Source organism: Chiloscyllium plagiosum, unplaced genomic scaffold (genome assembly GCF_037043375.1).
Source record: "Chiloscyllium plagiosum isolate Xiang-an unplaced genomic scaffold, Cpla_swu_hap1 HiC_scaffold_31, whole genome shotgun sequence".
In the NCBI taxonomy this organism is placed as follows: Eukaryota; Metazoa; Chordata; class Chondrichthyes; order Orectolobiformes; family Hemiscylliidae; genus Chiloscyllium; species Chiloscyllium plagiosum.
The window spans coordinates 7,230,465-7,245,338 of record NW_028270169.1 but is presented as its reverse complement, the minus strand read 5'-3'; the positions used below and the strand labels follow the sequence as shown (position 1 = coordinate 7,245,338).

General features: G+C 41.5%; 1 protein-coding gene across 2 annotated transcripts in view; it reads right to left on the bottom strand.

The window, feature by feature from the left end:
- The window catches only part of bcas3 (BCAS3 microtubule associated cell migration factor), a 1,223,934-nt gene that overhangs the window by 563,217 nt on the left and 645,843 nt on the right, over nucleotides 1-14,874 (bottom strand). The window contains exon 17 of one of the 2 annotated variants that reach the window (XM_043718095.2): nucleotides 8,177-8,221. The exons of the other annotated variant lie outside the window; for it this stretch is intronic. Coding sequence (XP_043574030.2) covers nucleotides 8,177-8,221 — 45 coding nt within the window. The remainder of the gene's footprint in view (nucleotides 1-8,176; nucleotides 8,222-14,874) is intronic. 2 annotated transcript variants of the gene reach the window in all.

Below are 14,874 nucleotides of genomic sequence, written 5' to 3'. Positions count from 1 at the left end.
TGTTTAAAGTGGTGGCCAGAAACTCAGCAAGTTGGACACTTTCCTGTGTTACAAATCTCACCAGCGAGTTGAGTATAAGAAAGTTTAGATGAGATGAGACGAGATGAGGCTTTCTTACTGAAATATGTGATTTTTATACAGAAGAAATTATTATTTTATTATTTTGTTACATTATTTTGTATTGGGGATGAAAATAACAAAATCTCGTTTTCAACCTGAATACTATATTCTACATCTTAATGATTTATGAATTTTGTGTGAGGTAGAATTAGGTTGATTACAAACCTAAACAATGCACTCAACCTGTGCTACGTATTATTCAGCTTTAGCTGTATTTTCTCCTTTGGTTTATAGATCTCAGTTCTCCTCAACAATAAACCCATCTTCAATTCTTGGAGGTTTGATCTGTGCACTGTTTATAAAACATTCAAATTAAATTTATGTCTACTTAATGTTAACCTATTTAGAGGTAACATAAATAGGAACCTTATATGAATACATTAGCAAGTAGTATTCTGAATGCATAGGAAATTAAACTGCTGAATTAAGTTTGAGTGGATGAGATTGCTGAACTTGGCAAGACTCAATAATTGATTAAAAAAATGGATATCCACAGCAATCCAGTGAAATCAAATGGAAAATGGAAAACAAACTGCAAAGGGTAGAAATCTGAAACAAAAGCTGAAATTGCTTGAAATTCCACTTCACAGCAGTCAGCACAAGAGAAAAGACAAAATGAAAGATGACCAAGCACTTTACCTTCACGTTTGATCGCTGCTTATTTTGTTAAATCGCACTTGGGAGAAAGGGTAAAACCAAACATTTAACTTCTCTTTGTTCTTCACAGAAGCTTGCTTTGCTAACATTTCTAACATTGTTTCAATGAGAGCAAACTAATTGTTCAGTAGGTCTCAATCACTCCCCATTCACACTTGATATTTTAACCAAGTTGTCTCAGCTTTTGTACTATTTGGATTTAAGCACTGCACTGAACTGGATGCTTTCACGCTTCAATCTTCTTATGCTTTTGTTTGCAGTGAAGTGTGCAAATTTCCTGATCAATGAGTTTACTTTCTATTTTTTCTAAAACTGTATTCTATAGAATCTTAGAACTGTCCATCATGGACATCATAGCATGCAAAAACACCTCTCTCTGTCACGCATTCTATAACTGAGTTGTGGTATAATAAGTATTTGCACATTTCCAAAATTCATTTAAACACAAAATCAGGAAACATCAAGGACAGAAATTTATATGTGATACTGGCTAAAGGGTGTGAAACAGCACGAACCACAAAAAATGACAATAGAACAATGTTACAAAAAAATTAAACAATAAAATAACAGAAGTCATCAAAAGGATCAAGCTGTTCATGAGTCAAGGCACCAAATACCAGAAACTGAGAGGCATTCTTTGTTAAATATAGCTGAGGACACTTTCAGGTATGATCAAGGCACACAAAAGAACACAAATTTATCATAAAGTTAAGCCAGCACAAATCTTTACAAAGTAGAACTTCAAAGTATGAGGTGGGCAAAAGCATTAGACAGACAGCATTGTTACTTTGAACTAGAGTGTCACTCCTTAACTGTTGCTAGAAAATTCTGGAACTCACTTCCTAACAGCAGGGCAGCTCAGTGGCTCAGTGGTTAGCACTGTCACTTCACAGTGGCAGGGGCCTGGGTTCAATTCCACCCTTGGATGACTGTCTGTGAGGAGTTTGTACATTCTCCTCTGTGGGTTTCCTCCCACAGTTCAAATATGTGCAGGTTAGTTGGATTGGCCATGCTCATCATGCATAGGGATAAGTTGGGCCAAATGGCCTGCTTCCACACTTAGGGATTCTGTGATTAGGACCCCAAAAACTGCAGTAGTTCAAGAAGTGATCTCAGCACCATTTTCATCAAGGCAATAAGTGCTAGCCTAGCCAGTGATGTACATATGCTGTGAATGAATTTTTTAAAAAAGACCTCAGTAAGTTCACTTTGCTCTTGCTGACTTTTAATTTTCCATTTTTATTTTTAGTTATTTTCTCCATTTCAGTTTCTGATTGTGTAATATATCACTCCCTCGTGTGAGGCAACATTATCTGGTTCTATCTAGGCTGGTTCCTCTCGGTTTTTGAGGAGTGCATAAAATGCAAAGACGGAAAGAACTTCCCAATATTTTCTCTCTATCTTCTCTTGATGTCTCCTCTGAATTCTGAACTACAATGAAGCTTCTTCACTAATAGCAGCTCAGCATCTTTGCCGATGATCATCAGTAGCTTCTCATTGTGTCTAGATTATAGGTCAATGCACAATCTGCTAAATTATCAATAAGAAGCGTTGCACTGGGTTTTCAGTGAAGTTCCTATTCTCTGGTACATGGTTGCCAGTGTGGAAGTAAAACTCTAAGCCTGAATAATTATAATCCAAATGTTTTGCCAAATTAGCCTGATATTTTAGGCTAATATCCTTCACCACATGGGTACAATCAAAAACATCATCACATAGTAGATAAAGATTCACTGTGGTCATGTCCAGCTCTCATTGATGTTACTCACCTTTTATTCATGTGTTTACAAGATAATAGAGTTGATTGAATAAGTTAAGATCATTGTCCGCTGACAGCGGAGGTGAGCAATTTGGAGTTACAGAGTTAGTTCTTAATGAAGCAATCAAAAAATGTATTGGGTCCAAATAAAACAAATAAAGTTGAATTGGTCCCAAGATGATAAAGTACATTCTCTACAGGATACATTTAAGTCATCTTCAGAATGATGTAAGTTCAAGAAAGGCCACCTTCTTTCCAACCTATCCTAAAAAAAGGATATTTGTCCCCCATCAAGAGTCAAATTCATAGCACTGGGCACATTGTATCCACAAGTATTAATTCGTCAATCCTATACCAAGAGGGATAGCGAATCAGAGAGAGAGACATTCGAAAATGTATCATTAAATCTTCAACCTGCTCTACTTTAGGACATACACACCCATGATTGATAGGTTCACACAATTATTTAATTCCACCCATCAAATCTGCAACATGGTTTATAACTCAAAACACAACTTGGTGATTATGCAATGTTGTCCATGCAGCAAGTTCCTCTTGGTCAATATTGTCTTCAGGACTTTGGAAGGAGAAGTGGTGCATGAAAAGCTAAGGTCTTTGCAAGAATTGAGGGCTATGAATTGTTCAGATCACCTTCATATATTCAGAAAATAATGTTATTGTAGCATTGTGAAAGATCTCAAATTAAGGTGACCATTTCCTCTCACAATGAATTGCTTAGGGCTGAGTGGAGGTAAGAAACAGTTTGAAAATAAGGGATAATTAATATAAGATGACCCAGGATGTCAGTGTTATTGCTAAGAGTTGTGTGGAGTGAACAGGTTGAGTCATGTGAAGACTGGCTCAGCTCATCAATGATGCTGTCTAGGATCACATGAGCTAACAGCACACATTCTCCAGGCTGGCATGTAAAGTGAAATGCAAAAAGACTGGTGACAATTAGGAAAACTTACAACACGGGGAGTCACTGCATTCACAAGAGAAATATTCGAAGCAAAAACAGCAATTGCTGGAAAATCTCAGCAGGTCTGGCAGCATCTGTGGAGAGAAATCAAAGTTAATGTTTGTGATCCTTCTTCAGAACTGATGTCAGTTAGGAAAAGAATGGTTTTTATATAGAAAATGAGGCAGGGGTTGGCTGGGGGAGAGTAAACAACAGGTGGAGGTTGAGTCTAAAGAGAGAGAAAAACATTTGGACAGTCAAAGGAGTGGTTAAAGGTCATTTTGAGGGGATGAATATCTATTAATGAGGACTATTAGTGACTGACAATGGGTAGTGTATGATAGCAGGCCATGTAATGATAAGGCCTCGTGTGTGGGGATGAGGAAAACATGGGGAAAGTTGCTCAAACTCTAAAATTGCTGAACTCGATATTGAGTCTGCAATTTGAGAGGGAGAGGGTACAATTGGAAGTGACAATATTTCTATTGAATAAAGGGAACTATGGAGCTATGAGGGAGGAGCTGGCCAAAGTTCAATGGTACAATACCTTAGCAGGAATGACAGTGGAGGAACAATGGCGGATATTTCTGTGTATAATGCAGAAGATGCAGGATCAGTTCATTCCAAAAAGGAAGAAAGATCCTAGGAGGAGGCATGGGTGGCCATGGCTGACGAGGGAAGTTAAGAAACATATAAAGATAAAAGAGAAAAAGTATAACATAGCTAAGATAAGTGGGAAAACGGAGGACTGGGAAGCTTTTAAAGAACAACAGAGGATTGCTAAGAAGGAAATACACAGAGAAAAAATGAGGAACGAAGGTAAAATGGCCAAAAATATAAAGGAGGATAGTAAAAGCTTTTTTAGGTATGTGAAAGGCAAAAAAATGGTTAAGACTAAAATTGGGCTCTTGAAGACAGAAACAGGGGAATATATTACGGGGAACAAAGAAATGGCAGAAGAATTGAATTGGTACTTCAGATCTGTGTTCACTGGGGAAGACACAAGCAATCTCCCTGAGATAACAGTGGCTGAAGGACCTGAACTTAAGGGAATTTATATTTGCCAGGAATTGGTGTTGGAGAGACTGTTAGGTCTGAAGGTTGATAAGTTCCCGGGGCCTGATGGTCTACATCCCAGGGTACTGAAGGAGGTGGCTCTAGAAACCGTGGATGCGTTGGTGATTATTTTCCAGAGTTCGATTGATTCAGGATCAGTTCCTGCGGATTGGAGGGTGGCTAATTGTACCACGTTTTAAGAAAGGTGGGAGAGAGAAAGCAGGAAATTATAGACCAGTTGGTCTGACCTCAGTGGTGGGAAAGATGCTGGAGTCTATTATAAAGGATGAAATTACGACACATCTGGATAGTAGTAACAGGATAGGTCAGAGTCAGCATGGATTTATGAAGGGGAAATCATGCTTGACTAATCTTCTGGAATTTTTTGAGAGTGTAACTCTGAAGATGGATGAGGGAGATCCAGTAGATGTAGTGTACCTGGACTTTCAGAAAGCTTTTGATAAAGTCCCACATAGGAGGTTAGTGAGCAAAATTAGGGCACATGGTACTGGGGGCAAAGTACTGGCTTGGATTGACTAGTAGGGATCAGCTTTTGACAATATATATTAATGATATAGAAGATGGTATTAGTAATAACATTAACAAATTTGCTGATGGTACTAAGCTGGGTGGCAGGGTGAAATGTGAGGAGGATGTTAGGAGATTACAGGGTGACTTGGACAGGTTAGGTGAGTGGTCAGATGCATGGCAGATGCAGTTTAATGTGGATAAATGTATGGTTATCCTTTTTGGTGGCAAGAACAGGAAGGAAGATTACTATCTCAATGGAATCAATTTAGGTGGGGCAGTACAAAGAGATTTGGGTGTTCTTGTACACCAGTCAATGAAGGTAAGCATGCAGGTACAGCAGGTAGTGAAGGCGGCTAATAGCATGCTGGCCTTCATAACAAGAGGAATTGAGCATAGAAGCAAAGAGGTTCCCCTGCAGCTGTACAGGGCCCTGGTGAGACCACACCTGGAGTACTGTGTGCAGTTCTGGTCTCCAAATTTGAGGAAAGACATTCTGGCTATTGAGGGAGTGCAGCGTAGGTTCACGAGGTCAATTCCTGGTTTGGCGGGACTACCTTACGCTGAAAGACTAGAGTGACTGGGCTTGTATACCCTTGAGTTTAGAAGACTGAGAGGGGATCTGATTGAGACACATAAGATTATTAAAGGATTGAACACTCTGGAGGAAGGAAGCATGTTTCCGCTGATGGGTGAGTGCCGAACCAGAGGACACAGCTTAAAAATACGGGGTAGACCATTTAGAACAGAGATAAGGAGAAACATCTTCACCCAGCGAGTGGTGGGTTTGTGGAATGCTCTGCCCCAGAGGGCAGTGGAGGCTCAGTCTCTGGATTCATTTAAGAAAGAGTTGGATAGAGCTCTCAAAGATAGTGGAATCAAGGGGAGGCAGTGATACATCTTCTGCACTTGCAGGGAAAGGTGACATGCAGATGTAGGGACATGTTGGGAGTGAAGGAGGATTGGTCGGTCCTTGCGGAAAGCTGACATGGGAGAGGAGGAGAATATGTGTCTGGTGCTGGCATCCTGGTGGAAGTGGTGGAAATGGAAGTTAATGATCATCTGGATGTGGATGCTAGTAGGATGGTAGGTGAGGACAAAGCAGACTCTATCACTGTTGTGGGAGGGAAAAGTGGGGGTGAGGGCTGAAGTGTGGGAGATAGGTTGTACCCAACTAAGGGCCCTATAAATTAAGGTGCTGGGGAATGCTCAGTTGAGGAAAAAGGTCGGGCAACTGACTGTGCGGAGTTTGCACATTCTCCCCTGTCTGCGTGGGTTTCCTCCGGGTGCTCCGGTTTCGTCCACAGTCAAAAATGTGCAGGTTAGGTAGATTGGCCACGCTAAATTGCCCATAGTGTTAGGTGCATTAGTCAGAGGGAAATGGGTCTGGGTGGGTTACTCTTCGGAGGGTCGGTGTGGACTTGTTGGGTCAAAGGGCCTGTTTCCACACTGTAGGAAATCTAATCTAATCTAATTTTAGAGACCCCCTTATCGAAGTTGGCATCATCAGAGTAGACATGATGGAAATGGAGGAAGATGGAGAATGGAATAGAGTCTATTCAGGAAGCAAGCTGTGAAGACATAAAATCAAGGTAATTGCTGGAGTCCACGGGTTTGTAGTTGATATTGGTGGCCAGCCTGTCCCCAGAAATAGAAACAGAGATAAGGGTGAGAGCAGGGTGAACCAGAAAGAGAAACCAGATAAACTTTTCCAATTCCAGATGAGAGAGAGAGGCAGCACTGATGATGTCATTGATATACCAGAGAAAGACTTCTGGGTGGGAGCTGGAATCGGACTGGAGGGGGGGGGGGGGTGTATAAAGGAATTGCACATCCATGTTAAAGAGGATGCAGCTGGAGCCTGCAAACTGGAAATTCTGAAACTGATATAAAGTGTCATAGGAATTGTAGGTGTAAGTGGGAGAGGACAGGATGAGGAGAGAAAAGATCGAAATGAAATAGGAAAAGATTAGTTCTGTGGGGCAGGAGCAGGCAGAAACAATGTGTCTGTTGGGGAAGACCTGTCTAAGGATTTTGAGAAGGAAGTAGAAGCGGGCTGTTTGGGGTTGGGAGACCATGAGCTTTGAGGTAGTGCAGGGGAGATCATCAGATGAAATAAGGTTAGTGACCATTGCAAATACAGTGGCCTGATGTTCTATGGTGGGGTCATGGCCCGGGGGTGATAGGAGGAGGTATCTGAGAGCTGGTGTTCAGCCTCTTCAACATAGGAGTCAGTACACAAGACAACAACAGCACCACTCTTGTTGGCAGGCTTAAATACAAAGTCAGTGTTGGATTTGAAATATTTGAAGCAACAGTGCAGAGGAGTTTTAATCCATAGCTAGTCCATGTTCCAGGAGAGTTTGATGAGATAACGTAAAGGGGCTTTAATCTAACCTATGCTGTATCTATCCTGGGAGCATACAGTGAGATAACATAGAGGGAGCTTTGCTCTGTATCTAACTCAAGTAGCACCTGCTCTAGACAACTATGAAACTCACATTAATGAGTGTGCAGGAATGGAATTAATGCTAGTAGGTAGCACTGGATTAATTCTTGGAGGGAGTTTGAAACCAATGTGCTGAGCCTCCCTGGTACTGGAGAAAAGGTTTAGACATCAGAAAGGAGATGGCAGGGAATTTAAAAAACTGGAAAATTCAGAGTTACGCAACAGGATTAAAATCAAAGACAAAAATTAGGTGATAAATGCATGTTCTAAGACCATAACTAGATTGTGGGACTATGTAGTTACATAACATGGTATTCAGCACGCACTAACAATTCATATTGACATCAAAAGCACCACAAAATAGCCAATTCCAGAAAAAGCAAATGTAAAGAGGCTGCTTAAAACTTTTGTATTTTCATGAGTGCCTTCTTGTAATTTGCACATTCTGTTCCAATTTTGCATTACTCTTCAACCATGCCTGCAGCTGTTTCTGGTTGCTTGGTGCCTGTATCTATAGAGTAGCCCATGCAAATGCTTCATACAAGGGAGAAGAAAAATGAGGAAGAAAATGTTGACTTCATTAACTGAAGCAATGCCATACAGATGATGCAGTGGAGGCATGCTGGAATTATTTCTGGGAACTCACCATGGAGCTTTTAGGGAAAAACATCCTGCCCCAAACAGGTAAGGTCTTCCGTAAGTTGGGGGGGGGGGGGTGGGGGGAGAAAGATAAAAAAAAGAATTAATCCAACAATCAAAAGAAAATGTATCTCAAATAAGGACCAATCTGAAGTAATATTTTGGTCACATTCTCATCTCATTGAGTCGCAATGAATAGGAAGAAGTGCAGATACTGAAAAAGTGCAGGAAATTGCACCTTTTTTTGGTCAGCAGATGACTTGACAGTCTCCAAACCAACTGAATGAGAAGTTCACACTGGGAGGGTTAATTCAAAATGTAATCCAGAGGTCAAGCTAATCCTCTGGGGACATAGGTTCAATCCCTGGCACCTGGTAGAATTTAAATTCAATTAATAAATCCAGAATATAAAGTTGCCTTAGTAATGGTGACTATTAAATTATCATTGATTAGTATTTAGACAACTGTTTCACAAATGCTGTTTACTGAAGGAAATCTGCTATCTTTACCCAGTCTGGCCTACATGTGACTCTCAAACAGAAAAATGTTTAACTTGTAACTGCCCTCTGAAATGGCCAAGCAAGCCATTCATGATGACCAACAAATGCTAGCCTTTCTGGACGTGTCTTTGTCCCATCAAAAAATGAAAAAAAAATTACTAGGCCCTTTTGTCACGACTCACAGATCAACTTGAAATGTTCATGGTTATCTTCAATTTCCAGACGTATGCTGTACAATTCCAGAATTTTCTGCTTTTATTTCATTAAAATCTGTTTCCGTTACCACACCATTGGTTTACAATTTTAAAAATGAAAAGTATACACCATGTACAAGATAATGATTCACCTTTGGATATGTCATGTTGTATTTACATTTCCAAGTGCACTGTAAACTGAGCCTGTCACAGAAGAAATAGTATCTGAGAGTAGTACAAGCTGTGTTGTTGATCGAGAAGTCAGTGTTTAGAGAGTCCAATAGTCTGTTCTCATGATGGTGATGTCAGTGTTTGTATAAAGTTTGCATCTCTGATGAGTGCAACAATGGTAGAAATTCAATGTACTCCTGTATACAAACGTTATATAATATATAGAGATTGTTTTGTGATTATATTGCCTCTCTATAAATGACTCAGTATTGTGACCTATTATCAAAAAGTTCCAGAGGAAGGCAACTGGAAGACATCTAATAACTGGAGAAAACGTCAGAAAGCTTCAGCACAAAGGGGCTTTGGGGTACTTGTGCACAAAACACAGAAAGCTAGCACACAGGTGTAGCAAGTAATCAGCAAGGCTAATAGAATGTTAGTCCTTATTTCAAGAGCGTGGATGTACCAGAATAGGGAAATCAACTGTACAAGGGCTTGGTGACAACACATCTGGAGTATTGGGAGCAGTTTTGCTCACTTTATTTAAGGAAATATATTTCATTTGAGATGAATTACAGACAGTTCACAAGAATGAGCCCTGGTATGGAAGGATTTGTCTTATGAGCAAAGACTAAACAGATCAATGGAGTTTAGAAGAATGTGAGGTGATCTAATTGAAACATGTAGGATTCTTAAAGGGCTTGACAGGGTAAATGCGAAGAGGATGTTTCCTCTCGTGGGAGCTTCTAAAGGGGTAGCATTTTAAGACTGAAATGAGGAGGAATTTCTTCTCTCAGTGTTGTGAGTCAATAGACAATAGACAATAGGTGCAGGAGTAGGCCATTCTGCCCTTCGAGCCTGCACCACCATTCATTATGATCATGGCTGATCATCCTCAATCAGTATCCTGTTCCTGCCTTATCTCCATAACCCTTGATTTCACTATCCTTGAGAGCTCTATGCTATTTTTTTTAAACGAATCCAGAGACTGGGCCTCCACTGCCTTCTGGGGCAGAGTACATCACACACCCACCACTCTCTGGGTGAAGAAGTTTCTCCTCATCTCTGACCTAAATGGCCTACCCCTTATTTTTAAGCTGTGTCCTCTGGTTCGGGACTCACCCATCAGCGGAAACATGTTTCTGCCTCCAGATTGTCCAACCCTTTAATAATCTTATACGTCTCAATCAGATCCCCTCTCAGTCTTCTAAACTCAAGGGTATACAAGCCCAGTCGCTCCAATCTTTCAACATAAGATAGTCCTGTCATTCCAGGAATTGACCTTGTGAACCTACGCTGCACTCCCTCAATAGCCAGAATGTCTTTCCTCAAATTGGAGACCAGAACTGCACACAGTACTCCAGGTGTGGTCTCACCAGGGCCCTGTACAGCTGCAGGAGAACCTCTTTGCTTCTATACTCAATCCCTCTTGTTATGAAGGCCAGCATGCGATTAGCCGCCTTCACTACCTGCTGTACCTGCATGCTTACCTTCATTGACTGGTGTACAAGAACACCCAGATCTCTTTGTACTGCCCCTTTATCTAACTTGACTCCATTTAGGTAGTAATCTTCCTTCCTGTTCTTGCCACCAAAGAGGATAACCATACATTTATCCACATTAAACTGCATTTGCCATGCATCTGTCCACTCACCTAACCTGTCCAGGTCACCCTGTAATCTCCTAACATCCTCCTCACATTTCACCCTGCCACCCAGCTTTGTATCATAAGCAATTTTGCTAATGTTACTATTAATACCATCTTCTATATCATTAATATATATTGTAAAAAGCTGCGGTCCCAGCACTGATCCCTGCGGTACCCCACTGGTCACTGCCTGCCATTCCGAAAGGGAGCCGTTTATCACTACTCTTTGTTTCCTGTCAGCCAACCAATTTTCAATCCAAGCCAGTACTTTGCCCCCAATACCATGCGCCCTAATTTTGCTCACTAACCTCCTATGTGGGACTTTATCAAAGGCTTTCTGAAAGTCCAGGTACACGACACTACGAATCTATCGAACTCTGGAAAATAATCACCAATGCATCCACGATTTCTAGAGCCACCTCCTTCAGTACCCTGGGATGTAGACCGTCAGGCCCCAGGGACTTATCAGCCTTCAGACCTAACAGTCTCTCCAACACCAATTCCTGGCAAATATAAATTCCCTTAAGTTCAGGTCCTTCAGCCACTGTTACGTCAGGGAGATTGCTTGTGTCTTCCCCAGTGAACACAGATCTGAAGTACCAATTCAATTCTTCTGCCATTTCTTTGTTCCCCGTAATATATTCCCCTGTTTCTGTCTTCAAGGGCCCAATTTTAGTCTTAACCATTTTTTTGCCTTTCACATACCTAAAAAAGCTTTTACTATCCTCCTTTATATTTTTAGCCATTTTACCTTCGTTCCTCATTTTTTCTCTGTGTGTTTCCTTCTTAGTAATACTCTGTTGTTCTTTAAAAGCTTCCCAGTCCTCCGTTTTCTCACTTATCTTTGCTATGTTATACTTTTTCTCTTTTGACTTTATATGTTTCTTAACTTTCCTCGTCAGTCACAGCCATCCCTGCCTCCTCATAGGATCTTTCTTCCTTTTTGGAGTCTTTGGAACTCCTTGTCACAGAGAGCAATGGAGGCATAAACATACATGTAGAAGATAGGAGCAGGAATAGGCCATTCAACCCGATGAGTCTGCTCTGCCATTCAACATGGTCATGTGTGATCATCAAGCTCAATATCCAAAGCCTGCGCTCCCACCACAGCCCTTTATCCCTTTAGCCATGAACTAAATCTACTTCCTTCTTGAAAGCAAGAATGTTTTAGATTCAACCACTTTCCGTGGTAGTGAATTCTACAGGCTCATCACTCTGTGTAAAGAACTCTCTCCTCATCTCAATCCTAAAAGACTTACTCCACATTTACTCCATCATCCCTGTTCTGGATTCCCTCACCGATTGGGAACATGCTTCCTGCATCTGTTTAGTTCTGTTAGAACCTGTTTAGTTCTGTTAGAATTTTATAGGTTTCTATGAGATGCTCCTTCAATCTTCTAAACACCAGTGAATACTGAAATAACTCCACAGAGGCCTGTATCCTGTCAACAAGTCACCCTTTATTTACATGTGTATAGTACTTGACACTGATCTGCCTTCCTCAGGTCCAGCTCTCAGAGTAAACAGAACCTCTGATACTCCTGTTTTTTATCTGTCAGCCTGGGTTCCCTGATTGGACCATGGAACTCATATTCTATGAGGTCCACCTGGTCGATTTTGTTACAATCACGACAAATACAATTCTAACTGACCCAATCTGTCCCATGTCGGTCTTGCCTTGCCACAAATCAATTTGGTGAACCTTCACTGAACTTCCTCTCTCGCAAGAACATCCTTCCTCAGACAAGGAAATAAAAACTACGTAGAATATTCTAGATGTGGTTTCACAAATGCCCTGTGTAATTGCAACAAGACATTCTTGTTCCTATACGCGAATCCTCTCGTTATGGAAGCCAATATGTAGTTTGTCTTCTTTACTGCCCACTGTACCTGCATGGTTTTAGCAACTGGTACACAAGAACTCCCAGGTCTCATTGCACATGTCAGGGTGAAAGGGTGAAAGGGAAGGCTGGTAGGTATAGGGAATGCTGGATGACTAGAGAAATTGAGGGTTTGGTTAAGAAAAAGAAGGAAGCATATGTAAAGTATAGACAGGATAGATCGAGTGAATCCTTAGAAGAGTATAAAAGAAGTAGGAGTATACCTCAGAGGGAAATCAGGAGGGCAAAAAGGAGACATGAGATAGCTTTGGCAAATAAAATTAAGGAGAATCCAAAGAGAATCCAACTAGGGAGAGAATAGGGCCCCTCAAAGATCAGCAAGGCGACCTTTGTATGGAGCCGCAGAAAATGGGGGAGATACTAAATGAGTATTTTGCATCAGTATTTACTGTCGAAAAGGATATGGAAAATATAGACTGTAGGGAAATAGATGGTGACATCTTGCAAAATGTCCAGATTTCAGGGGAGCAAGTGCTGGATGTCTTGAATTAGGTAAAGGTGGATAAATCCCCAGGACCTAATCAGGTGTATCCTAGACCTCTGTGAAAAGTGAGAGAAGTGATTGCTGGGCCTCTTGCTGAGATATTTGTATCATCGATAGTCACAGGTGAGGTGCCTGAAGACTGGAGGTTGGCTAACGAGATGCCACAGTTTAAGAAAGGTGGTAAGGACAAGCCAATGAACTACAGACCAATGAGCCTGACCTCAGTGGTGGGCAAGTTGTTGGAGGGATTCCTGAGGGACAGGATGTACATATATTTGGAAAAGCAAGGACTGATTAGGAAAAGTCAACATGGCTTTGAGTGTGGGAAATCATGTCTCACAAACTTGACTGAGTTTTTGAAGACATAACAAAGAGGATTGATGAGAGCAGAGTAGCAGATGTGACCTATATGGACTTCAGTAAGGCGTTCGACAAAGTTCCCCATGGGAGATTCATTAGCAAGGTTAGATCTCACAGAATACGGGGGAACTAGCCATTTGGATACAGAACTGGCTCAAAGGTAGAAGACAGAGGGTGGTGGTGGAGGTTTGTTTTTCAGACTGGAGGCCTGTGACCAGTGGAGTGCCACAAGGATCAGTGCCGGGTCCTGTATTTTTTGTCATTTACATAAATGTTTTGGATGTGAGCATAAGAGGTACAATTAGTAAGTTTGCAGATAACACCAAAATTGGAGATGCAGTGGACTGTGAAGATGGTTACCTCAGATTACAACAGGATCTGGACCAGATGGGCCAATGGGCTGAGAAGTGGCAGATGGAGTTTAATTCAGATAAATGTGAGGTGCTGCATTTTGGGAAAGCAAATCTTAGCAGGACTTATGCACTTCATGGAAAGGTCCTAGGGAGTGTTGCTGAACAAAGAAACCTTGGAGTGCAGGTTCACAGCTCCTTGAAAGTGGAGTTGCAGGTAGATAGGATAGTGAAGAAGGCATTTGGTATGTTTTCCTTTATTGGTCAGAGTATTGAGTACAGGAGTTGGGAGGTCATATTGTGGCTGTACAGGGCATTGGTTAGGCCACTGTTGGAATATTGTGTGCAATTCTGGTCTCCTTCCTATGGGAAAGATGTGAAACTTGAAAGGGTTCAGAAAAGATTTACAAGGATGGAGGATTTGAGCTACAGGGAGAGGCTGAACAGGCTGGGCTGTTTTCCCTGGAGCATCGGAGGCCGAGGGGTGACCATATAAAGATTTACAAAATTATGAGGGGGATGGGTAGAGTAAATAGGCAAAGTCTTTTCCCTGGGGTTGGGGAGTCCAGAACTAGAGGGCATAGATTTAGGGTGAGAGGGGAAAGATATAAAAGAGACCTACAGAGCAACCTTTTCACGCAGAGGGTGGTACGTGTATGGAATGAGCTGCCAGAGGAAGTGGTGGAGGCTGGTACAATTGCAACACTTAAGAGGTATTTGGATGGGTATATGAATAGGAAGGGTTTGGAGGGATAAGGGCCGGGTGCTGGCAGGTGGGACTAGATTGGGTTGGGATATCTGGTCGGCATGGACGGGTTGGACCAAAGGGTCTGTTTCCATGCTGTACATCTCTATGACTCTATGATTCTATTCCCCTCTTTCAATTTGCAACCATTCAAACAATAATCTGCCTTCCTATTTTTGCTACCAAAGTGGATAACCTCATATTTATCCACATTGTAGTACATCTTCTACGCATTTGCCGGCTCACTCAGCCTGTCCAAATCATGCTGCAACATCTCTGCATCTTCCTTACACCACATTCTTTCACCCAGCTTTGTGTCATTTGCACATTTTGAGATGTTTCATTCCAGTTT